Here is a 24,774-nt window from a genome sequence, read left to right on the forward strand (position 1 = left end):
AGTGGGTAAAGGCACTAGATCGGCTCATAGCTTTGACGCCTACGCCATATTGAATGAGAGTTTGACAGAAGTGGGTTCGATTGTGCTACTCACATCCCCAAAGTGGGTAACAAAATGGGTAAAGAGACTAGTTGGCTCATAGCTTTGGCGCCTTGGCCATACCAAGACAAAATATATGAAAAATATGCGTGATTATTGTTTAGTGGATAATAACAACACTAGCTGTACTGATTTAGTAAGGTTTACAACCGATAAAATGTATAAAATAATATGAAAATCTCAACAAACGCGTAGCACCCGCCAACGGTAATTTAATGATAATTTAAGGATTTCGTTGTTAAATATATGGAAAATACATCTGACTATTCTTTATTAAATGGAATGAACGAATATTTATCGATAAAAAAATGTTTACAGTCGAGATGGTACAGTAAAAAATATAAAAAAAATTAAGAAATGCTCCAGCTCATCCATATAACGACACGAGACGGTCGTTATATGGGTTATTAAGGGTTTCAAGTGTTGCGGTAAAGTGGTAAATTAAGTGTAAATTAATGTCTGGAGTATTACATGTAACATATTTCTTTCAATTAATCATCAAAAACGTTAAAAATATCCTCACGACTAGCTTTCACGAACATATTACACACATGCATTAACAATACTCTTGAGAAGAAATAATCTTAGCCACAGCCACAGCAACATAATTGATCTCAATTGTTATCTTTGATATGACGATTTTGATTTCCTCCTAACATGATGCCATCTGAGCCATCGTGTTAGCGCGCGAAGTTGATGCCCCCGTAAGTATGAAACCAAACCTCAACAAGACCGTATACTGGAAAAAAGAATGCTCCAAAGAGCAGTAACAACAACAAATCGATAGAAAAAAAAAAAATTATTTTGGTTTGACTAGTAAAACTGCTCGATTGGGCTTGTTAAGGTCTGCCTTAAAAATTGCCTTAAAATTACCTTTAATTGACCGCCACATTACCGTACAAACGCCACAGAGGTCAGCTTTTAACACAAAAAAGCCCCTAGAATCGTTTGGCAAACGCAAAAAAGTTGCATAACAAGATCAAGCATCCGACGGAGTCTGAAACGATCTGGTTCTTTTCGGATGAAAAGAGCTTTTGTCAGCATCAAAAACTGAACGTCCAAAATAACAGGTGGCTAGCCAACTGTGCTGCCGACGTTCCACTGAAGCCGCAAACCAAATTTCCACAAACGGTCATGGTGTTCGGGTGCGTGTCATCGGAAGGGGATGTGATGCCACCGCATTACTTCGAGCAGGGCCTGAGGCTGAACGCGGACCGCTATATGAAGCTGCTGGACACGGTCGTCAAGGCCTGGATAACCAAAGTGGCCAATGGTAGGCCGTATGTGTGGCAACAAGATTCGGCACCTTGTCATACGGCAACCAAATCGCAAAAAAGACTTACAGACAATTTTTACGGCTTTACCACCCCCAATGTTTGGCCTCCCAACCCCCTTGGTTAAGGATCCTCAACCCGAAGGAACTATTTCGTGTGGGACATGGTTGAAAGGGACACCAACTGCACGTCCTGCAACACAAAAACTGAATTAAAAAATTAATTACCCAGAGCTATGGTAGTCCGGGCTTGCTCCAGGTTCCGGAAGCAGATACAGGCGGTCATCGATGCCGAGGGTGGTTACTTAGAGTAATTTGTGCAGCCAACATGGTAAGCCAAACTTTGATTTTTCATTTGATTTATTGAAACAAAAAAATTCAATAAAGTTTTAGTAAGAAAATAAACTTTCTATTTAAATCATGTTTAGTTGTGATTTTTTTTTGTAAAATTAGTAATTTAAAATGAAAAATATGGCTCTTTACAGATTTATTTAAACTACATTATGAACAGGCTCCTTTAAATGATCAAACAAGTTAGTGAAACGTTTTTAAAAATTAATATTATACATAAGCTAGCTTTTACAACACTAAACAATAATTTCAAATAACTTTCCTCATTGAGACAAGAATGATTTATTTAAATAATATTTTTATGTCCTACGCATAATGGTCACAATCTACCGTGATTGTTCACACAAGCTTGCATGATATGAATCCCGTACAACTTGTGGGCCTTTATTTCTCTTTAGCGGAATCCTCAAATGAACGCTTTGTCGAGGGGGGTAACCTAACTTTCGGGTATGTTGGCTACATGGGAGGTGAAGGAAACCGAATGACAGAGCCAACGATATTGTGAATACTGTTGTCTTTTTCGCGCACATACAAATCTGACCAATCTCACTTCAAAACATGCACATTTACTTTCTCACGGGCACATGGCCTGGCGAAGAGTGAGAATGACGAAAAGCTGCGGATGGTTGGAAAAGGAGAACTGCTTGCAATCGAGCTTACCACTCGAGTAGCCGCTAACTCACTATCTGGCTAAATCCAATCGTTATCATAAGGTGCGAATTGGAAGGAAGAATTGGTTTTTATTGCTTTATGGAAGAAGAAGCTAATGTCGCGATACCGCTAGTAGCTATAGCAGAAAGTAGCTGGAACCTACTAAAGCTCCTACTTACATGACTCATGTCCCACCAGGAAGATGCTCGTCGGTGTAGTGTGACTACCGATTTATCTGTATTCCTACCGATTTTTGAAAAGCCTACCGATCCACAGATGGGCACTCTTAAACTAACGATTTTTCATTATTCCTAGCGAAAATAATAGATTTTTCTTAATATTGGTCAAGAAGTCATTAATGAGTGAGTCCAGCAGGATTTTTATTTGTTTGATGGAAATGAATAGCATTCTTGTGGCTCTTGATTACCTTTTGTTTGATATGTGAACCGAACGGAAACAGAAAATGGAAAGGATTATCAAGTTGAATGAATTATGTGTTACGCTAACTACAAAAGTTCAAAACCTCCGTGTGAGATGAAAAGAATGGAAATCATACCGATCAACTACCGGTAGGTTTTTTAACTTTCCTACTGACAACGAAGATAAACTTTAAGATTCCTAGCTGTGTCATGTCAATGTAGAATGGGAAGACGAACGAGAGAAGTAGCAATTCAACATATATTTCAAATATATGTTGAATTTCACTGGATTTGGTTTCTCAGTCGCATTCACTTGCGGTTGTAAAACGAAATATGGATGTAAGAAAGAATGGATAGTGATGATGTTTGTAATCCTCGATCACATTTATTTTCCCTGCTTATCAAGATTGCAAACAACATCATTCGAAGGAACGTTGGTGATATTATAAAGAAGATAAACATCTTTCTTTGTTTCTTTATTTGCCTGCTTCACTTTTTTCTGATATCCAATAAAATCATGTATGAACTGAAAAGAACTCGTCGTATTGATTACTTGTTTCATATATTGCATGCTGCTTAGAGATGTAGCATCAAGCAACGATAGTGTGGTCTACGTTATTAGCATAACCGTGCTGAATCTCGCCACGCACATGTTGTTATTTTATCTAATGTTTGATCGTTTGCGATCTAAATGAAATGCTCGAATTCTTAAAATATTGTTCACGGTGTTGCTAGCTTTTCATTTTCTAATATCTTCTTGTTGGCTTAACGACCTCTAAGCTCACGCCGGCCATCTAATGGCGTACTAGATCAGCAAGTCTATCAGGTAGTTGGATAGTAAGTCCTCACTACGGGGGAACGGTCCGGATGGGATTTGAACTCCATGCGAAGACCGGCGCCGCCGTTGCCTACACCAACGGCGCAGTATTTTTAGTTTCTAATATGTGTTTATTAATTTCAGATATTTAACAAAATTTTACTAATTACCCACAAATGTTTACCCTAGGAAGCTATAAAATGTGTTTTAGTAATTTGTATCTAACAATCGTAATACTTATTCTGCATGGAATATAGCACTGCTCAACACATAACAAACGCATTGTTTACGTTTGCTTCGGCCCCGCCTACTGCATGGAAATGATCAGGGAAACACAAGCATACTGTACTTACCAGCACTCGGCACACGATCAAGTACGACAAACTGTGCCAACGCAGTGATGCGATCGTACATAGCTGTTAGTTAGTAGAAACCATGTGGGATACCAACAACGACATGGTACAACGTGATAGGTTTTTCGAAAGTGAATGCATTGGATATCGGGCAGTGTGTGACAGATCGTTGGAAGTAGATGAATCTACAAATCGAAAATTGACTTTCGGCATCGAGCGTTTGTTAAGCATGCCCACATCTGCACAGCGCGAAATTAAACGATGCGAAACCTTCCTGTCCACTTCCTGCAATGAAGATGCACAAATTCAAAGTAAATGTGAATGTTGTGACGAATACAAAGGCAATGAGCTTTTGTCTAACTTATCTAAGTTTTTCATCAGTGACAGTGATAAGAGCATGGGAAGAGCGAAATACGGTGACAGTGTGTGTGAAACTAATGTGCCGGAATATAGCGAAACACGGGATTGTGTGACACTCGGATTACCATGTGAAAACGATACAAACTATTCCAAAGTAATACGTAAACCTCTACCATTGCGAATTGGAAATGCACAATTAGGTATGTGTTTTAATATTTTACTGTTTTACTGTTTTTTTAATATTAAAAAAAATGGATGTATTATCGGAAGTTCTATGAAGGATTACAGTTTAAATGCCTTAAATTAATGTTTAAAGATGAATTTAGAACTACTTCGTAAAGTATGAAATGTAGAATATAATTTAAATAGTTTATCACACGACAGAACCAGTGTCAATTTCTTACTGAGCCACTGATGGACGTAGGATAGACTACTTGGATGCCATTGAATAAGAAGTTGTTGAAGCAGGAAACGGTACATCAAGTTGATGTTAATAGATCGAAGGAAGGAAAAATTAGCAACCCAAAAAAAGCAATACGGCTAAAACAAACACACAAAAAAAATATGCTTAATCTTAACACAACTACGGTATAAAAAAGTAAAGAGGACGGTCTAACGGCCAAGTGGTATCGCCGTTTTTTAGTTCTTTTTTATCAGTTTTTCTCACGGCAGGAACATGTAACGAATAAAAGTTAGAAAAAGAAAAACTATTTTTTTTTTTGCCACGTAAAAAATGCTGAAGCCTTAAACAAACGGTATATGAATCGAAAACTCCAAGCAAATAATTAAAAAATAAAATAAAGATTAAAAAAACTGGAAACTTAAAAAGAGCGTTAACAAGCATTTGGCTCGACTACTTGCATTGTCCTGAGCATTGACAAATCAGTATTTTCGTTGGTAATGATCTTCTTTTTTTTAGTTGAATTGTTAACTGCTTGCCAAATTGGACATTTAAAAATAATACATTACGAAACTTATACAGTTCGAAGCGTAGTTCTTTTAAAATCCTCATGCTCATATGCGTCGGTCTTCAAACGGCAGGACCGGGGTTCAATTGCCATCCGGACCGCGTCCCCCCGTAGTGAGGACTGACTAACCTCACAACGTGATATTCATAAGTCAAGCAAGTAATACGGACCAGGCCGTTTTTAAGAAAAAATAATAATAAAAATATATAAAAGTTTATGCCTAGCCTTGTGTTATGCTCTCTTCATATTCTAATACATTTCATTCCTGATCTCCCTTACCTTAGAAGTTTTCCTCACTTTTCTTTGCACTCGCTTTTCGCAATGAATTAACCGATGAAGTTATCTCTAGTTACAAAAATGCAAACTATCAAAAAGCGTGTAATAATACGTTTTAAATAATGATATGTATGGACGTATGCGTCAATGCCCTATAAAGCAACATGTTCATCCCGAATCCTTGGTGATACTTATTACGATGGTACGTTTTCTGACTTTATATACGAAGAAACACAAATGACGCTAAAACTGGCACTCATTACAGAATTAAAACTCTTAGCATTTATTTACTCGGAACTATTTTCTGTTTTTTGCTTCGTGTGTGACCTAATCGTTTTGTAATATGTTGAAATTATGCTCTACCTACACATTTCTATGTTTTCTGGGAAGTGAGAATTGTATCAGTTTTGATAACGATTCGCATTAAATACGAAATAGGGGGGAAACAAAAAACTACAGCAGTTACAATATAATTTACTGTACTGAGTGTATCACGTTTATGTTTTCCGTTTTACATCAAGCTGTAACTATACAACGAGCGCGCATAGCATATGCCATAAATCAATTGTTATTCCGCAGAAGCACACGCATAGTTTACATCTTCCGAACGAATACTGTTTACGACATGAGTTACTGTTTGTTTGTTCAATTTTGAATATTTAGATTCCAGCGTAACGACCGTGATGCAAAGCACTTGTGCCTCTTACTTTCTAGCTGGTGGGCCGGTGGGAGTCGGTTTAGTCTGTCTTCTATTCCATCTGACTGGCTATCTGTGACTTATTGATTTACGCATAGTCGATTGGCTAAGCCGACCTTAAGCGCACACCTGCCGAGTTGTTACGTTGCTTTCAGGTATGGAAAGAAATATTTTATTTTTCATTATGTTCGCGCTCATTTTCCTACAGCCGACCGATACTATGGAGATGCACGGTTCGTCATTGTATTATAGCTCTGTTTGAGCACCTTCACTTCATATGTTTCTCTACGACCTTTATTCGAACAGCGTTCTATCGAAAACACTTGTGCAGTGTTGTGTTTGAACCAATCATTTTTAGTCACTGTTTTTTCGTTATTGCTGTGAAACATAATTAATTATATCCCAATAAACATTCCCATTCGGTATGCTGGGGAAGCCTTTCTAAAATTATCGTTTGTTTTGTTTACTAGATCCAGTGCGCCGTTCTAGCACTTTTGCTCCCTTTTTCCTATCGGATAATTGGTTAAACGGGTAGAGACCCATGAAGTCAAAAACCCCTATAATTCTATTAACAACACCAACCACATTTTCGGCAATGTTGTTCTTTTTTTTTTTGTATTTATTTTTCCTCCCCTTCCAGTTATGGTGTCGATTGATATCGTTCTACTGGGTCATTCTCACCTAGGAGGGGGTTGGATATCGTTCATTAGACTGTGCCATCTAGTGCCATCTCCAAAAGTGGATGAGTATAGATTGTTATTCAAGTCTAAATAATCGGACATGTTTGATTATGATGTTTACAAATTTAACATGAAAACAAAACAAAAAAAACAAACAACTAGCTGACGATAACAAACTGCACTTGGTAGGAAAGATGTCAAACTGTACATAATAATCATACTTGTTTCGAACAACGCTTGCTGCTTGCGGTTATGTTTATGAGTTTCCCACAAAACAAGTGTATACCTTAATGAGAGGTCAACAATCTCATTCGTTAAGGGCACGTTGTTTGACATGTTGATTACATGTTGATTACAAACAAGATTTGAAGTGTCTTACAAGGAAAGCCAATCGAATGTATTTTTGATCGAATGTTTGTTTTTGCTATTTGGTGATTTTTTTTAAAACCTGTATTTGGTCTTGTCAACGTGGTAAAATTAACCGATGCTGTTATCATATCAGGGGCTGACGTTTCAAGAAATGTTTTTTTTTATAGTTTAAAAATCACTTTTACACGCCTGAGCGTGAAGATAAAGTCACCATAACGCAATCCCTTGTTAATCCCTTGAACTTGTCGGTCCATAGCAGAATCCTCGTTTGTTCCAAATCACATGAACATCCTGTCAGGTCGGGCTTCCACTTAGCGAGCACTTGGGTGTCGAACTCTGTTTGTTTTTCGCAACTGCTGGCAAACTGAGTTATCGAGCGTACAAGCCTTCGAGCTTACGATTGTAAAATGTAAATAAATAAATTGTAAATTGCAAACTGTAACCAAAAAAGTAGAAAATAAAATCAGAGTTCAACACCCCGCAGGTTCCGTACCCATTAATGGAGCTCGATAAGTGGAAACCAGATCTAAGAAAATTCTCAAGAAAATTTATTCGGAAGTAGGCTACCAACCAAGATTTAAAATCAATGCCAGTTTGTCTGCAGCAAGTGAAGCAGCAAGAATTGGATTGATGATCAATGCGACGAAGACGAAATACCTGCTTGCCGGAGGCTCTGATCGTGAGCCCGAGTCCGAGTGGGAAGAAGCGTGTTAGCCGACGGCGACAACCTCGAGGCAGTAGAGGAGTTCTGCTATCTTGAGACTGTCTGTAACTTCAAATAACGATGTCAGCACCGAAACGTCGGTGACGCATTGTGCAGGAGAATCGTGCCTCTGCTGAGATCCAGAAGACTTCGAGACCGCACGAAATGTACGCACATAGATTAGCCCGATGGTCCTATATGGCCACGAGTCTTGGACCATCCGAGCGAAGGATGCAAACGCGCTTGGAGTGTTTGAGCGTCGCATCCTCCGTACCATCTTTGGCGGTGTGTTCGAGCATGGAGTGTGGAGGATAAGGATGAACCACGAGCTTGCTGAGCTGTACGGAGAACGAGACATCCTGACGGTAGCTTCTTTGCTGTTTTTGCGCTTCGTCCTAAGATTAAGGGTTAATGTGTTAATACTAAGGGTCTGGTCGTACGGTGTCATTCCCATAACATGAACAAGCCAACAGAGCCTGGCGAGTTTGCGCTATGGTGTGATCAACGCTGTAATGGGAAGCTCGTAATTTATTTATTTATTTATTTCATCGAACATACAAGTTTCTTAATGAAAAGCGTCTTATTAACTAACAAAGTGATAACCTAACGAGACGAATTGAACGATGTTGGACGCATACGTAGTCCCTCACAAAACGCAGATAAGTAACATACCATACCAAATTCATACATGTTGAAGTTTACATTAAATACGGTACACATTGCGTTCACTGGGTCCGATTAACCAAATGTAGTCCTGAAGCGAGCAGCCCAGATTATGTCTCGCTACCTTAGACTCCTAGAGGGCGCAAAAATGTTAACGAAGCTAAGGAGAGCTGGAGCATCTGTTTCTGGCTGGAGCATCTGGTTAGTCTGGGCGTCGATCGTAGGGTCTCCATGGGAGGAGTCTAATGGCAAATCGCGTAGCTTTTCGTTGTATTGTTTCTATGCGCTAGCGCTCCAGCGGTGTGCTGAGGGGCACCAAACAACACTTGCGTACTCTAAGCCTGATCGGACTAGGGAAACTCCTTTGTCATACGAAATACAATGCCTAGCATCTGATTACCACGATTGATTAGATTTGTCATGTGAGGTCTAAAGCTTAGCTGCTTGTCTAGAAAAACCCCTGAGTCTCTAACACATTTAGGACGTTGAAGTAAACTAATTGTAATACTAACAGTTGTAACAACTAAATCGGTCACTAATTCCATCATTATCTTTACACCTACATATATGGGCCGAAAGTAGACATGAGTGAAGAACTTGTTTCAAACTGTACTGTTATATGGTTCTTGAGCAGTGAGTGATTGAACTGCGTGGTATAAATGACTTAGTAGTAGGGTGCACAGTTAGCCAAAAAAGAAAAAGTAAGTAATCCGTAACATCACACGTGGTGGATTAGTCTATGGGCGGACCTGTTGGTCGCCAGGGGCCCAGCTGTTAGTCTTAGAGTGATTAAACCAAACCAACCCCCAAACCAAAGCAATGTTTTTACACAAAATCGTTACATATTTGAATTTATTTATTTATTATTAAGTATGACGGCACGTTGCCGTTATTGCTTTATTTGAATTTATAATACAGGATAATTTATAAGCGGAAGATTATATTCGTTTTTGTTTTAAAACTTTTATATTTGCTACAGGACAAGGCAATTACACATCCCTCCAAACAGCTGATTCGATCACATTTTCACACACGACGCCGACAACACCTCGTTTTGTAGACTCGTGGCATTGTGATACAGCAGCACCATTCACTGATAAATACAATGACTGTGCTTTATATAAAGCCCAATCGCCTGCAGTGGACATAAACAGTTTACGAACAAACAGCTGCGGTGTGTCTGCGACCTATAACAAATCAAGTACTCAAGCAATCATTTCGCGACGTAAGCGATCGTGGTCACGAGCAGTATTCAGCAGTTTACAACGCAAAGGACTCGAAAAGACATTTCAAGAACAAAAATATATCACTAAACCCGACAGAAAGCGCCTCGCCGCTACCCTAGGCCTGCATGATGCGCAGGTAACTACGGCATCATTCCTATTTGCTGCTATTGTGTGCAATGTGTTACACCGTGTAGTTAAACTTGTTTTTGTACAACATCTGCTACTAATCTCAAACTTATCTAAAACCAAAAGATATCTTACTGAAACTGTGTATGGCTTAGCAACATTTTCTAGTATTTTTCTTTGAGTCGAGTTCTGGCTTGCCTTTACTCGTAACTAGATAGTCAGTGCTGCGTGTTGGGAAATAGTTATTACGGGATTCGACATCAGATGCTGCTGTCGACCGGCCGGTACGGCACGGCAGGGCTACCTGCTCGACCACCGAACCGTCCGGATGTAACACCCGCTATACTTTCCCGCCAAATGAGTGTGCACCAGTATTGCATGAGCATATTCTAATTCCACCTGAACTTATTCATAAAACAAGTTTAAAGCTTTTTATAAATATATATTTCCTTTACTATTCGCTGCATGTTTAGATGTTATCTATATGACTGCATTATTCTAATAGAAGTAAAAATAGTTAGAAAGTAGTTTACATTACCGTTACATCGATCACAAATTGAATGTTTTTCTCTTTTATTTATTTTAGGTAAAGGTGTGGTTTCAAAATCGTCGCATGAAGTGGCGACATATGGTAAAAAACACTTCGTTACTTTCAATTCCTCACCATACAGAGGTTGAACAATCTCCGATAACGTCGCCGTCCTGCGTCAATGCTGAAGTGCCAGAAATGTTGGCTTTGGACGACAGAAATGAAGCAAATGAAGACGACGATGTAATAATTGATTAGAAGCCACGGTAAAAAAAAATGTGTTAAACTTAAAATGTGCAAAAAGTGCATATCCGTTAAATAAATTAACCTATTTTAAAATTACTTTATTCGAAACAAACAATCATTTTCGGCATCTTCAAAAAAAAACCTGGAAAAAACTGTCAATTCACTAATTAAGAGTATTGCTTTTGAAGCTTATTTCGCAAAATGAACAAATTGAAATGCTAGAAATATAATACACTCATTAAGCAATACCTCGCATGTAAGTCGGAGTAGGGTATGGAAGTCCTATATTAACCTTCAGGAGGTGTCGGACCATACCCGTATCAGTGTGGTATTGCTACATACACTGACTACAGAACGAGGCGTACACCAGACTGAAACGCGAGGCCAATAGAATTGGATTGAGCATCAATGCGACGAAGACAAAATACCTGCTTGCCGGAGGCTCTGACCGTGATAGAGCCCGACTCGGAAGCAGAGTATCAATTGACGGCGACGATCTCGAGGTGGTAGAGGAGTTCTGCTACCTTAGTACGATCGTAACTTCGGACAACAACGTAAGCAGCGAAATCCGAAGGCGCATTGTTCAGGGGAATCGCGTCTACTACGGACTCCACAAATTCCTGCGATCCAGAAGACTCCAACAACACATGAAATGCACGATTTACCGCACCTTGATACGTCCGGTAGTCCTCTACGGGTACGAGTCATGGACTATTATGACGGAGGACGCCAATGCACTCGCCATTTTCGAACGGCGGGTGCTAAGGACTATCTTTGGCGGTGTGTGCGAGCAGGGCGTGTGGCGAAGGAGCATAAACCATGAGCTAGCTGAGCTGTTTGGCGGTGCTGATATCCTGACGGTAGTCAAAGCCGGAAGGATACGTTGGCTGGGACACGTGATGAGGATGCCGGACTCATGCCCCACCACGAAGGTGCTCGTCAGCGACCCGTTCGGCACGAGACGTAGAGGAGATCAAGTGGAGGCTAACCTGTCGGAGATCGGATGCAGTCATAGATGGAGGACTGCAGCCCTACGACGTGCTCAATCCTGAGCAGGCCAATAAGAAGAAGAAGAGCACGAGATTACCTTTGTGTAATTCAAACATGGTTAATGTACGTAAAATTATTTTAGAAAAAGTTGATTGATTCTGTAGAAGGCTGAGATAGTCAGTCCTCATTACGGGGGGATGATTCCGATTTAAACCCCAGTCCTGCCGTTTCAAGACCGGCGCTGCTGTCTCCTACACCATCCGGCAACCCTTTCTATGACAATCATGGACGATTTATATGAACAGACGAGTTGTGGTAGAAACTCCAAATTGATAAAGAGTGATGGCCATTGGAAAATTTCATTGGTAGACAATAACTTTTGACTATGAATTTTTTTAAGGACTTAGGCATCTTGGCTCAGTAAGTTAGCAAATACACAAATATGAAAATAACATCCTGACAGAGGCGACTCTTCCTATAAGCGGACTGAGCGGCGACATGCGAGCGGCCGCGTAGAAGTCCAAAACGAATTGGTCCACCAACACCCTCATGAAGTTTGAATCGCCACATCCCTCCCGGGCAATGGGTTTAGGATTATAAGGATCTTCATCAAGGGTCCCCGCCTCTGCAGTATGATCACTATTTACTGTTGCTAACAAAAGATATCCAGCATAATGCGATATTGGTTGGATTTGGCAGTATCTACAGCAATATTGAAGTTGCATTGGTCTTTCCATCTGTATTTTCTCCCATGAAATGTTATAGTTTTCGTGAATGTTGGTATCATTTTCTCACTTTGAGATCATTTTTGATAACCTGGCACATACACAATCTATCTATACGAGGCAACGATAAAAAAGCTTCCCGTGACTCGCGGCCTTTATGTGTAAAATAATGGAGTTCACGTACACGTAAAAATGGAGTGGAGATAAATTCGTCCAAAACGGGGAAAGGACATATGATTTGGACTTCTTCTTCGTCTTGGCTTAACGGCCTCTAAGGTCATGCCGGCCATCGAAAGTTGGTTAGTCAGTCCTCACTACGGGGGGATGGTCTGGATGTGATTTGAACCCCGGTCCTGCCGTTTGAAGACCGGCGCCGCTGTCGTCTACTCCACCGGGCCGCCCCTGGACTATATCATGATATAGACTATATCAAGGATGAAGGGAATAGTTCCTAGTGGTTGAACTTGTCGGCATGACTTTTCGTTAGCTGCAGAAGGCATATACCTCCTCCCTTTCCGGATCACTGTCCGGATGGGATTCGATCACCGGTCCAGCCGTATTACGACCAACATCGCTATCGCTTTTCCTCCAACTTACTCCAGCGGCAAGACACAATCCAATGCGTCATGTTGCTCTAGAATGCTTAGCGCACCAACACTGGTAGCGCCCAAGAAGGAGACAAGCAGCAGACATCTCTTAGTATGCATTTTTTTTCTCTATGTTTTATCCTTGCTTTGGTACAATGATTGAAAAAGATTTCGTTTTGAATTATTTACCAAAAATCTGTAAACATTTCTTTCATCAACCAACAAAATGAATGGCGCAAACAAACAAAAAACCAGTTCTTGCGCTTGCCTTTTATAATTAGTTTCTTTCAGATAACGAATACTTTAATCCGCTGGCACCTTGTTTAAGGTAAAGCAAAGTTATATATTGTTTCGAAATTCATATAAGAAAACTATCTATTATTTGTGACTGCATAGGCTGTTGCGGGTGCGGCTATAATGGCAGCGAATCAGCAGCAAAAACACATTGCCAGTGTTATTTTAAGTGTTGCTGGTGCTGATGTGTTTGCGACTTTTTTGCTGCATTTTTTTCTGCTATTTCTGTTTTCTTGTTATTGCTGCTTTTACTGCTGCTGGCTATTGCCGCTGTTTCTGTTGCCGCTGTTGTTGCTTTTGCTGCTGCTGCTGCTGCTGCGGCGGCGGCGACGGCGGCGGCTGCTGCTGCGCATCTGCCAATGCTGCTTTAGCTTTGGTTGCATTAGCAATTAATCCTTCTCCTATACTTTCGGCTGCAGGATGTACTTGATATTATGATAAATATTGAACCTGGTTTTTTTTTTTAAATCTTACTTTAAAACGTTTTCAAAGATCATTTTATCAATATAATCTGCACGATTCGTTTCCGCGTTTGATAACGTGTGTTAAAATTCAGCATATATCCTTTCCCTTATCCGCAACGATCCCGTTTGTTCTTTCAGACGCTTCCATTGTGCAATGCTGGTCTCGAGATAACTCATCAGTAGTTGATGTTTCACTTTGTACGTCAGTTGGCAAGCCAATTCGCGAATCGTTTGCGTCAGCAAATGGCACAAAAGTGCCACGTACGCTCTCGAACGCTTTTCGAAATCCCAGTTTCGTATAAAGCCCACGGGAAGCATCGTTTTCAGGCCTGATGACAACAAATGGTATGTATCCCCTTTGGATTACCAACTTTGTCAGAGATTGTGCAAGTTGAATACCGTACCTAAAATTAAGAAAATAAACCAACAATGTGTGGTTAAATGCAATATTAGTGGTTATTATTGGTAGAAAAGTTTCCTCTATTCATTGCAGTTGTTACAAATTGTATGTAACGTACGTACCCTTTTCTTCGGAATTTCGGCTTAGTTTGCATAGAAAACATTCCGCCGTAGTAGGACTGCAAACTCCATGCTGCTAATTCATTGTCCGATTGATTGAACACGCCAAACCCTGGAAGCTGGCGGACTAATTTTTCAAACAGCTCAAGACTTTCGATATCACCAGCGGGGTACAAATCGTGAATGTCCTTCACATCGTCGATGCACAGTGGTTTCATGATCACTTCGTTCGCTGCTAACGGTTCCAGTGCTAAATCCAACTCAGACGGACATTCGTGTACGTAAATGTCACCGTAGATATGCCCATCTAACTTGCCATTCACTTTTTCCCGATATATCTCTTCCATCTTGAACATGATGCCTACATGGGTAAAGTTCATGTACAGTGGACTATGCCATTCAAAAAGAACGTCCTCGTCTTTAATCAGATCCATTCGCTCTAGTTTATCTGGCGGACAAAAAATACCTACGCTTTCATTTGTCCTATTATCCGGCTGGAAGAGTGTACAAGAAAGGCAAAACAAAACAAAACAAAACAAACAAAAAAAGTTTAACCATCACACTAAAACTGTTCTTTGATTGCTTGCTCTCGAAGCATAAATTGTAAAACAGTACACAACAAATAATAAATACCGTATATGTGCAGCCTGGAAAATGCAAACAGACGGGATCTTCTGGCCAAGTCTTTGCTCTGTAAAATTGAAATCGCCATACTCTATCATTCAGGTACGTTTTAATAGTTTGATGGAACTGTAATGTAAAGTAGGAAAATAAAAGATTTGATTTTTAGTTGTAACGTTTTTTTTATGGTGGACAAGAAGACTGCAAGACATACTTTTAAAGAATGAGGAAAATATTTTTCTAGTTCCTCCATCATTGCTGGTAGTTCGCATTCCTTAACGATCACGAAATTGTTTCCTTCTGGTACGATGTCCATCCTTCATCAGATGTTATGGTTCAGTTGAAATGTATTTCTGTAAGCGAAAAGTATGAACTTTTACTAGCCGCGTTATTTATCACAAATCGCACCCATATCGTACAATATATGCAGCGAGCAAGTGTTCATAAAGAAATAATTAAAATGAAAATCTTAAGCTTGTACAAGACACGTTGTGCTTAATGCTTTAATCTGCATAATTTGTTTTGCGTGCTCCAGTAGTAGATTTTTTTTTAATTTGAACTTGTGATTGAACTCTCTCATGACAAGGCACGATTCCACCGCAATAAAATGACATCATCGTGTTTTAAATGACGTAGGTCACTAAACACAAATACTGTTGTACGCAACTCCATCCTACGAAACACAAATATAACAAATATTCAGAAAGGAATACAACAACAAACAAATGTAATAATTTAAATCAAGGTCTTTTTTTAAATAAAAAATGTCATAGCAACTGTGATAAATTCATCAAAGCTAACAAACATAGCATAAATCAAGCAATGGCATACCAACATCAGTAGCAATGGCAAACCAGCATACTGGTTTTCATTTAACGTTGAAGTTTTTTTTTATTCATAGTAGGCATTGTTCAGTGAAAACGGAATGTAAAATATAATACACTATGTAGAGCATAGAATATAAATTATAACAAATTAAAAATAAATATAACAATACAAATACAAGAAATACGATATACATGATATAATTACTTGTGTGCTCTGGTATGTGGACTATACAATTTTTGTGAACTTTTAGGTGTTCAAATGTTTGTTTAACCTTTAACTTACCTAGTTACAGCAGAGTCCAAAGGGTATATTGTTAAATGTAGTTTTAAAATGGTCTAGTGAGGCCAAAACATACGCATGCTAACCAATAACGCACCGAAAATGTTCTACCTCAATCACAGTTAATACATATAGTCCAGTTTGTAGAAACACGTAGCCGAGATTTGCATCGAACAACCATCAATTATATCGCCCAGTGTATGTATTTTCCTCGCGGCATAAAGTTCCTACGAAAACACGCGAAGCCTAGCGCTCCATCTCGGAGCATGCGATAGACGAAGAACAAATTTCACACACTTGCACACTTTGGATGAATATCCTATCACTTTTATGTTATCTTACACACCTATGATTTCATGCTATAGGAGGTTCAGCTGTCCTTCAGAGCACTTTTATCCTGATACCAAATAACTGATTCGCGTTTTTCTTTAATGAACCATGAGACCGTAGCTCATTACGTCCAGACGCTGAACAAACCTGGGCTTTGCTTCACAGGTTAAATTTTGCGTTGCGCTTCCAAAGTTAGGAACGTGAACTCAAGAAATTCACACATCCAGCGGGGTGCCCTGTGGCACGCCTTTATACCCAGGTAGACAGAAAATCCGATTTAAACCCGAAATATCCTAAAGAATGACCGCAACACCGAAACGCCGACAACAGAGCGAGAATGCAAGGATCTTAAAACCGCATACGCTATGCTTTGACCAGGTTCTTTTATTTTATGCGACGGTGAGCCTATTATGTCGTTTCCCTGTCACCGTCATCTCGACTGGAAAACGGGTTGCACGTTCTATTGCGCAGACGCAATACGTACGTTACTGCAATTTCTCTTGCTGTCCTTGTTGAGAATCTCCCTTGCTAGCAAAAAAAATCCTCAAAGCTCTTTGGCGATGTAACACATGGAGCACAATACTTCATTAACGCATTAAAACACTAACGCTTCTTCATTGCAGTAGAATAATAATTGTTTGCAACCAGCACCAAGAATGCGTTTCGGTTTGGAAGAAGGCATATGGATTGGAATTTTCTGATACGAAAAATATTAAAATAAACAAACAAAAATATAACATCGCTTCGGTTTATTCCATGTATTCTGTTTGCATAAGGTAGATATGGCCCGATGGAAATACTCAATGGTTTGCGCACATTTCTCGTGCTCTTGCAAGGCGGTAACAATACAGCAGCTTCGATGTTGTTGTCAAATGAGTAATTAACTTACTTGTAATGCAAGAAAATTTGAAAAAACGCTATTTCTTCTTCACTAATGATTTTTCCATCTGCCTTTTTCTACCGGCCATACATCTCGTGTAGTCTGTTACATTAGGGGTGGTCCGATGGCCGAAGACCGGTCGTTTTTCCACGGTACGACCGAGACTCGAATTCCATCTACATGGCTAAAATTCCATCTACATGGCTAGGTAGGTTCTGAAAGCAACCAAGATTCGTTCACGCATAAGATCTTTTTTCTTCTTTTTTCTTCATGTTCTGAACGTGTTGTGGCCAATTTTACGGATTACAATATTTAAGCATTCCATCAAATGCACCATTCGCCAAACATCTTCCAAAATTTGAACATTTTGGGCTTCTTTGCGCTTGTGTGGTTTACGTTTGTAAACAAACATTGAAACAAACGGTCGATTGTCAAACAGGATGTAAAAATGCATTCAGCAAAAAACATATTGAACTATGCCGTTATCTGTACTGAATTCAGCTATTCATGATTCGCATCAACGCCATCTCTTTTGACAAAATTTATCTAAATCTGCAGACTAAGGCACTGCTAAGGCAAATTTGTATTGAAAAGGGCAATTTTGTTCAAATTGATTGATTATGTTGCAAGTTTAATACAAATTTGCCTTAGTTGGTGTATTTACATCGATTTTGTCAATAGGGTAGGGGCATTCCTATTGACAACATCTATTGAAAATCTGCAAACTAAGGCACTATCCTTTTGACAAAATCTATGTAAATCTGTCAACTAATTCACTACTAAGATAAATTTGTGTTGGAAAAGCCCTTACTAGTAGTTATAAAAACAATTTAGTTAATAGGAAACTAAGCATTTTTTAAACCCTTAATAGTGGTTATTAAGGCAATTTGTCAATAGGGAGCTCAGCGCGTGTATCAACCTTATGCGATACAGCAAAAGTGCTTGCACCCGATTTGTCAAAGTGAAACATGTCAAGGAATCATTTGTCAATTTGTTTTGGGTGAGCTCAGGCATGCATCGAATATCAATGTGAAATACATACAAAATGGCGTGCAGTCGTCATCGATTATAAAACTCTGTTATTTAAATAAAGTATATTTACCATAGCTTTTGGAAGTCACGTAGTGCACCAACGAAATTAACAATTTCGTACGACCGTTCTCGAAATAATACTATGCAGTAAATCTCACTATACGATCTGTTGGTTAATAAGCTGCTGAATTGTGTGAAGCAAAGCATAGTATTTAAGGGGTGAAATTCGTGTGATTGTGGTGTATCTCTAAACAGCTTAGGGCTTGTTTTCCAACCCACCGAATAAAGTGTAAAGCAGCATATTGTTTTTGTTGCCTGCAAATTGGATAAGTCTGTTAGATGAAATGTTCGAAGTGGATGCGATAATTAACTCCTTGTGAGCCACGTTAAACTATATATGTTTCGTAAAGTTTGTGTGTGCATGTCGTTGAATACTGGTCGGATTCGATTGTTTTTCGATTGACTGCAGCATTAAATAGGGAATCATTCATCTCTTTTGCGTTAATTGTTGAATGTATATCATGGAATGAAGCAGTCGAGTTATAGTGAAGATAATGTAAGTGTGCAATGAATACGCTGTACGCTGTATATTTGCTGATCGCTGTGTTGTCCTAATTTCAGCTGCACGACCGAGCTGACCGACCGAGCGCTGCAGAGCTACGTTCAATGGCAATGAGACAACAGCAACAAATCGACACACAACACCAAATGCTGGCAGCGAAGGAACAACGCTTACGGTTCCTCAAGTCCCAGGAAACACGTAATATTGTTTCCGTAGCCGAAGCAGAGCGTCTTCGCCGACTACGCGAGCGCGTAGAAGCCCAGGAGTCCAAGCTGCGGCGTCTGCGAGCTTTGCGTGGACAGGTAGATTTGCAGAAGACCTATAATGTTACGCTGGGCAACGATTTGGATTCGATAAGGGCGTTATTTAGTGAGAAGGAAAAGGAACTTACGCTAGCAGTAGCAAAAGTTGAAGCACTAACACGCCAACTGGAAGAGCTACGGCGCGATAGGCGGGGCGTCGGTACGAACGGCATTTCATACAACCTAAACACGAATTCTTTGAACAACAATGGATCGCCCGCCGGCAAGGAGTTGGAAAAACTGCGTTTGGAGCTTATTGTAAGATTACTATCAATCGTTCTAGTGTTCGGTATGCATAAAGTTCTATTTATTTTACAGTATCGGAATCAGTTATCAATGCAACAGAATGCTCGGCTGAATATGCAGAGGGAAGTATTGCAGCAGCGCCAGATAGAACTGCACTCGGTGGACAAGCGTATAGTCGAATTGCAAAGCCGCATTAACAAAAAAAGAATACTCAATGTGCAGAACTACAAACTAAACACGTCCAACAATAGCCAGGGAACGGGACAAAACCATGGTAAAACTATACCATCCAACGCGAATCATGCATTGCACGCAAGGTAATGTGAAACTGTACTGTCTTATTGACTTGTCCTGTTAACTCGAAACTATACCGTCTTATTCACAGATCCTCTTCGACGCATATCATTCCATCACACTCGCGAACTTTGAGCCGTGGCAATGTGGTAGCGGTGGAACCTTTTAATCACGTTCCTGTCAAATCATCACCTTTAGGGAATGGATCTAACCAGTCCTCATCTCCGTCTCCGTTGGTGAACGCGAATGAAAAAATTCCGCAGCCAATTGCCGGTTCGTCTGACTTTATGCAACATCAACAGCAACAACTTCAGTTACAAAATTATCAATGGGAACACGACAAGCATGGAATAATGATGGGCGGCGATGAGGCTATGTTATTGGCCCCGGAAAGCGATGAAAAGAAGCTAGCTGTCCGACAGCAGCAGCAGCAGCAACAACAACAGCAGCAGCAGCAGCAGCAGTATCGTACACGTTACGTAGAAAATGTTGGTATGATTGCATCCACTGAAGCGGCCACGGAGGATGATTCTGCTACTGGAAAAATAAGCTTTTCAGAATCGCAACCAAATATGAACGATTTTGAGATGAAAAACACTTCCAATCCAACGTCCATCTATGAAAACGAAAAAGGCGGGTTCGAATATTTCAACAACAACAGTTCGACAAGTGAAGGGGATTTAGATTCTGCGACCGGTATGACCAACGATAAAGGACAGTCGAGAGATAAAAGCATTGGAGCAACCAAGACAATTGGCAATAACCATGAAAAACATCAACTAACCAACTCAAACCACCCGAAAGCCAGCTACAATTTTCTACAAAACATTCCGTTGGGAAACTTGGTGGTGCCTCCAAGGAAACCAATCAACAGTGTGGCACCAACGCTTGCCATGAAACCCGTTCCGTCTACGACAGTCTCCACGAACACCGCAAGTGAAACCACAAGTGCAAAAATAACGAGTGTCACGCGAAAGGTTCCAGCAGGAATGGATAATAACGGTGGTGCAACGATAAATGAAGCTCAACAAACATCAAGTCCTACCAGCCCAAACAATAACAGCCGTCCGGCTCTGCCTCCAAAACCTAGTAAAGCGTCAGGGCTCGGAAATGGAGCCGGTACGGTGCCTGTTTCGGTTCATGGTACTGGAAGTGATGAGAATAGTAACGACACAACAAATGCCACTTTGGCGGGACCGTTAACGAGTAGCGAGAATGATTCTTCATCGGGCACGTCATTTGATATTCCGGATTTAAGCCTGCCGGCGACAAGTAGTAAACAATCGACAACAAATGATAAACTTCCTATCAAAGCTAAACCCTTGACTATCAGAAAACATCCATTTTTGGAGCAACCGAAGTTAAAGAATTTTACAAGTTCGTTCAATTCCAACAGTGGGACTGTTCTAACCACGGGACTCAATAAAACAGCAAATCCTTCTGCAATGCAACAACAGCAGGTAACAAACAAAAGAAAAGAGGGAGCTAGTGCTGGAACTGGCGATGGGGGAAATGATACTACCCAGTACGGTAGCTATGAAAACGATGGTATGCATGATAAAAAATCCACACCGGATGTTAGTGAGAACCACACGGGAAGAGATCATCCAATTGAGCGCTTAAAGAAACTTAAAGGTGGAAGTGCTAGTGGTAGCGATGGAACCGGGAACGCTGATAACGAAGTCACGAGACGGAAGCGTAATTTCATTGCGATAGCTCCAGACAGTCAGGGCAATTCTGGCACTGTTGGGGTTATGAACGGTGCAGCTGGAGCGTTAAGCGAAGGAAGCAAACATAAGCTGTCTCGTCGTGTTAGCTTTGATCCGTTAGCGCTTCTCTTGGACGCCAGTTTAGAAGGTGAACTTGAGTTGGTTGAGAAAACGGCCATGCAGGTACGTTATATGGGAATGAAAATTTCAAAATAAATTGCTATGTATGTATAATAATTTGTTTCTGTTTTCCATCAACAATGTAGGTAACTAATCCAAGTGCTGCCAATGATGAAGGCATTACTGCGTTGCATAATGCTATATGTGCTGGTCACTTTGAAATAGTCAAGTAAGTGATGGAAGCCTCATGTAGGAGTGCTACCACCTACTGTTGTACTGACGCTAACTATTCTTTTTTTTTTACAACAGATTTTTGGTAAACTTTGGATGCGATGTCAATGCACAGGATTCCGACGGCTGGACACCGTTGCACTGTGCAGCAAGTTGCAATAATTTACCGATGGTTAAATTTCTTGTCGAGTCTGGTGCGTGTTTATTTGCAGCAACGCTATCCGATCATGAAACACCTGCCGAGAAGTGTGAGGAAGACGAGGAAGGATTTGACGGCTGTTCAGAGTATCTTTACAGTACGTAATTTTTTGTGTTGTTTAATTTCATCGTCATTTCATTTCATCAAAATTGTACTGTGGAATTCCATTTCGACACAGAACAGCTTCTTGTATTATTAGACAAACATCATTTCCACACAATTTGTAGTGCGTAAAATTTTCCATTTATTTTGGCTCATTTTCATTGACAATTGTCGTTAGTGCTTTAAAAAAATCTGCTCTTATCCTAGTCGTTCGATAAATGACCCGAGACATTTTATTTCTGCGATCGAGACACCGTTGATCGGTTTCGGGTCGATGATCCGATGCGACGACTGCAACTTAAAGAACACCTACATAACATTGTTATACTTCTTAATAAGGTTTTTTTTTATCTATATCCACAGGTATACAAGAAAAGTTGGGTATATTGAACAATGGAGAAGTACATGCAGTTTTCGCGTACGAATCACAACAGCCTGATGAATTAAGCTTTTTTGTAAACGATAAGCTCACTATCATCCGGAAAGGAGATGAAGCCGAGCGAGAATGGTGGTGGGCACGCAATACCTTAGGAAAGGAAGGTTACGTTCCAAGGAACTTACTTGGGGTAAGTATTTGCTGCCGGGCTATTGTTATTGGAGTTGTCACTTATCTAAGGTTTTGTTTCAAATGTATTTCTAGCTTTATCCACGACTCGCTCCATCGTACACAGACGATAATTAGGATTGATACTAATACAAAAGAGTTTGCCAATACGAGGCTTCACAGTTCACTTCACAATGTGTGCTTCCCTGATAACGGAAAATTAACCCATTCATTTCAATTTTGTTAAAATTCTATACTTTAGGAAACATTCTAGAAAAAAAGTTCTTCTATGTAGGTCTTCTAAAGGTGGTGGTCCATGGCTGCCGTAGACATAAATGTTTGCATATTTTTAACCAACCCATGGATATTATGCCATCTTTGTTTTGACAATTTCTATCTCCAATGTAGTTTTACATTATACCGAGTCTCCAATGTACTCTTACAGAACGAAGAATCTTTTTGTAAAATCCGAACCATATATATCATAGCCATGATTTGTAAGCGATCCACCAAAATTAATCTACTTCTATGATCGATAATTAGAGCCTTTGTGCATTCTTCGACAATTGGGCATATCTGCTCCAAATCAATGTTGTAAATATGCACAATTTTGTCTACGCATCACTGATATCAAGTTAAAGACGACGCATTGTTATTGGATCGCTGGAAAACAGGATTGTATGAAAAATCGGTAAACTTGGTCTTTTTTTGGTGCATACGATGCGTCAAAGCACCAAGCATAGGACGTTGCAATTGCTTAAAAAGCTAGAAAATGGTGTATGGCATTGTGGCTTGAACTGTAAAATCCCGTAAAATTTATCATGCAGGTGGTGTGTGTTGTATAAATCTTGGATGCCGTTAAGCGATCCGTTGCTCGTTGCGTTCGATAATAAAGATATGTTCAATATATGTTGGTCCGCTAAACATGTACTCCATTATAGACATTAAAATGCATTATATACACATAACATATTTCGATGGTAGTGTTAGGCGGTTTACATATTCTTTAAATAAATACTGCCATACAAAGGCAAGCGTTATATTTAGCAGAATAGTTGTTTATAAAGCAAGCATGGCCAACAAAAATCAAATCAAACACAGGACAAATCAGCAATGGTTATGAAAAATTCCAACCATTAAAGTATTTCACAAAAGCAAAGTTATTGAAAATAAAAAAAAAACTGTATCGAAATTGAGCTCAATAGAATTAGAAATATTCGTTAAACACATGCCACCTTCCTTCATTGGTGCAGGGTATCATATCGTCGTAACTTTTTTTTTTATTGTTGGGACAGTTGTAGTTGTAGATTATTTCGACTCATATTCAGTTAAAATATGACATAAGATGAATAAACTCGACAAGATTCTTTTGAAGCTATGATTGATGAGAGACTCGTGTAGAGATGTTAATTTCGATCATGATAAATTTATAAAATGTATAATCTCCATACATAACCATAATTGGACATAACATTTTTCACATCTCTATAACTAGACAGAATCTCATGTGCAAAGAATGTTTTAAAGCAAAGATGTTTAAGTATTTAATATTTGTAAGCAATGTAGCACGAGTGCAATCTAGAACATGCTCCTGATTTAGTCGAAAATAGTTTCAATTTGTTGATGGTAAATTTAAACAAAAAGGAATAAAAAAAACTTAATTTCATAGCTAAATCACTTTTATGAAAAACATGGAAGTCGATCGGCTTTTAACGCTTACGCCCAAAATTGCTTCTGCATGACACACTATAGTAATTAAATAATTATTGTTTTGAGAAGCATATATTCCTCCCATACTCGAATGCATAAACGCTACCTGAACTTGAAGAATGCATCAGTTCGTTATGCTCGGCTGTTAACCACGGTGATGGCATCCTGCTGCTCGGAGGCTTAACCAGCCAGACACATCCTGCTCGGCTGTTCAGCCTGATCCGGACTTGCCGTTTTTGTCTTATGAGCCGCGAACGCGCTCCGCGCTTTCTGTACAGTTTGCTGACAGGATGCATCAAAGCGCGTCCCTTCAGCAGAATTGCTTTTAAAACTCCCTGGGACGAGTTTTGGAATTCGTTTTTGAGTACAGTGTTGCCGCATCCGCCTACGCTCTTTTCGG

General features: G+C 39.8%; 3 protein-coding genes across 3 annotated transcripts; 2 read left to right on the plus strand and 1 right to left on the minus strand.

Annotated features, from left to right (window-relative positions):
* Window positions 1-4,045: 4,045 nt before the first annotated feature.
* On the plus strand, window positions 4,046-10,818 carry LOC126564989 (hematopoietically-expressed homeobox protein hhex-like). Its single transcript, XM_050222123.1, has 3 exons — window positions 4,046-4,523; window positions 9,659-10,041; window positions 10,618-10,818. The coding sequence occupies exons 1-3, from the start codon at window positions 4,046-4,048 to the stop codon at window positions 10,816-10,818; spliced, it is 1,062 nt and encodes a 353-aa protein (XP_050078080.1).
* A 2,907-nt stretch (window positions 10,819-13,725) lies between these two features.
* On the minus strand, window positions 13,726-15,357 carry LOC126564980 (uncharacterized). Its single transcript, XM_050222113.1, has 4 exons — window positions 15,221-15,357; window positions 15,019-15,135; window positions 14,389-14,879; window positions 13,726-14,270 (listed from the first exon to the last, which is right to left on the minus strand). The coding sequence occupies exons 1-4, from the start codon at window positions 15,320-15,322 to the stop codon at window positions 13,955-13,957; spliced, it is 1,026 nt and encodes a 341-aa protein (XP_050078070.1). The 5' UTR covers window positions 15,323-15,357; the 3' UTR covers window positions 13,726-13,954.
* A 3,447-nt stretch (window positions 15,358-18,804) lies between these two features.
* Window positions 18,805-22,874, plus strand: LOC126563979 (putative mediator of RNA polymerase II transcription subunit 26). The gene is made up of 8 exons (XM_050220861.1): window positions 18,805-18,917; window positions 18,977-19,477; window positions 19,538-19,782; window positions 19,851-21,651; window positions 21,735-21,817; window positions 21,898-22,115; window positions 22,484-22,686; window positions 22,761-22,874. Exons 1-8 carry the CDS (start codon window positions 18,882-18,884, stop codon window positions 22,800-22,802), a joined length of 3,129 nt encoding a protein of 1,042 aa, XP_050076818.1. The 5' UTR covers window positions 18,805-18,881; the 3' UTR covers window positions 22,803-22,874.
* Window positions 22,875-24,774: the final 1,900 nt, after the last annotated feature.

The sequence above is a fragment of the Anopheles maculipalpis genome, chromosome 3RL (assembly GCF_943734695.1).
Source record: "Anopheles maculipalpis chromosome 3RL, idAnoMacuDA_375_x, whole genome shotgun sequence".
Taxonomy (NCBI): domain Eukaryota; kingdom Metazoa; phylum Arthropoda; class Insecta; order Diptera; family Culicidae; genus Anopheles; species Anopheles maculipalpis.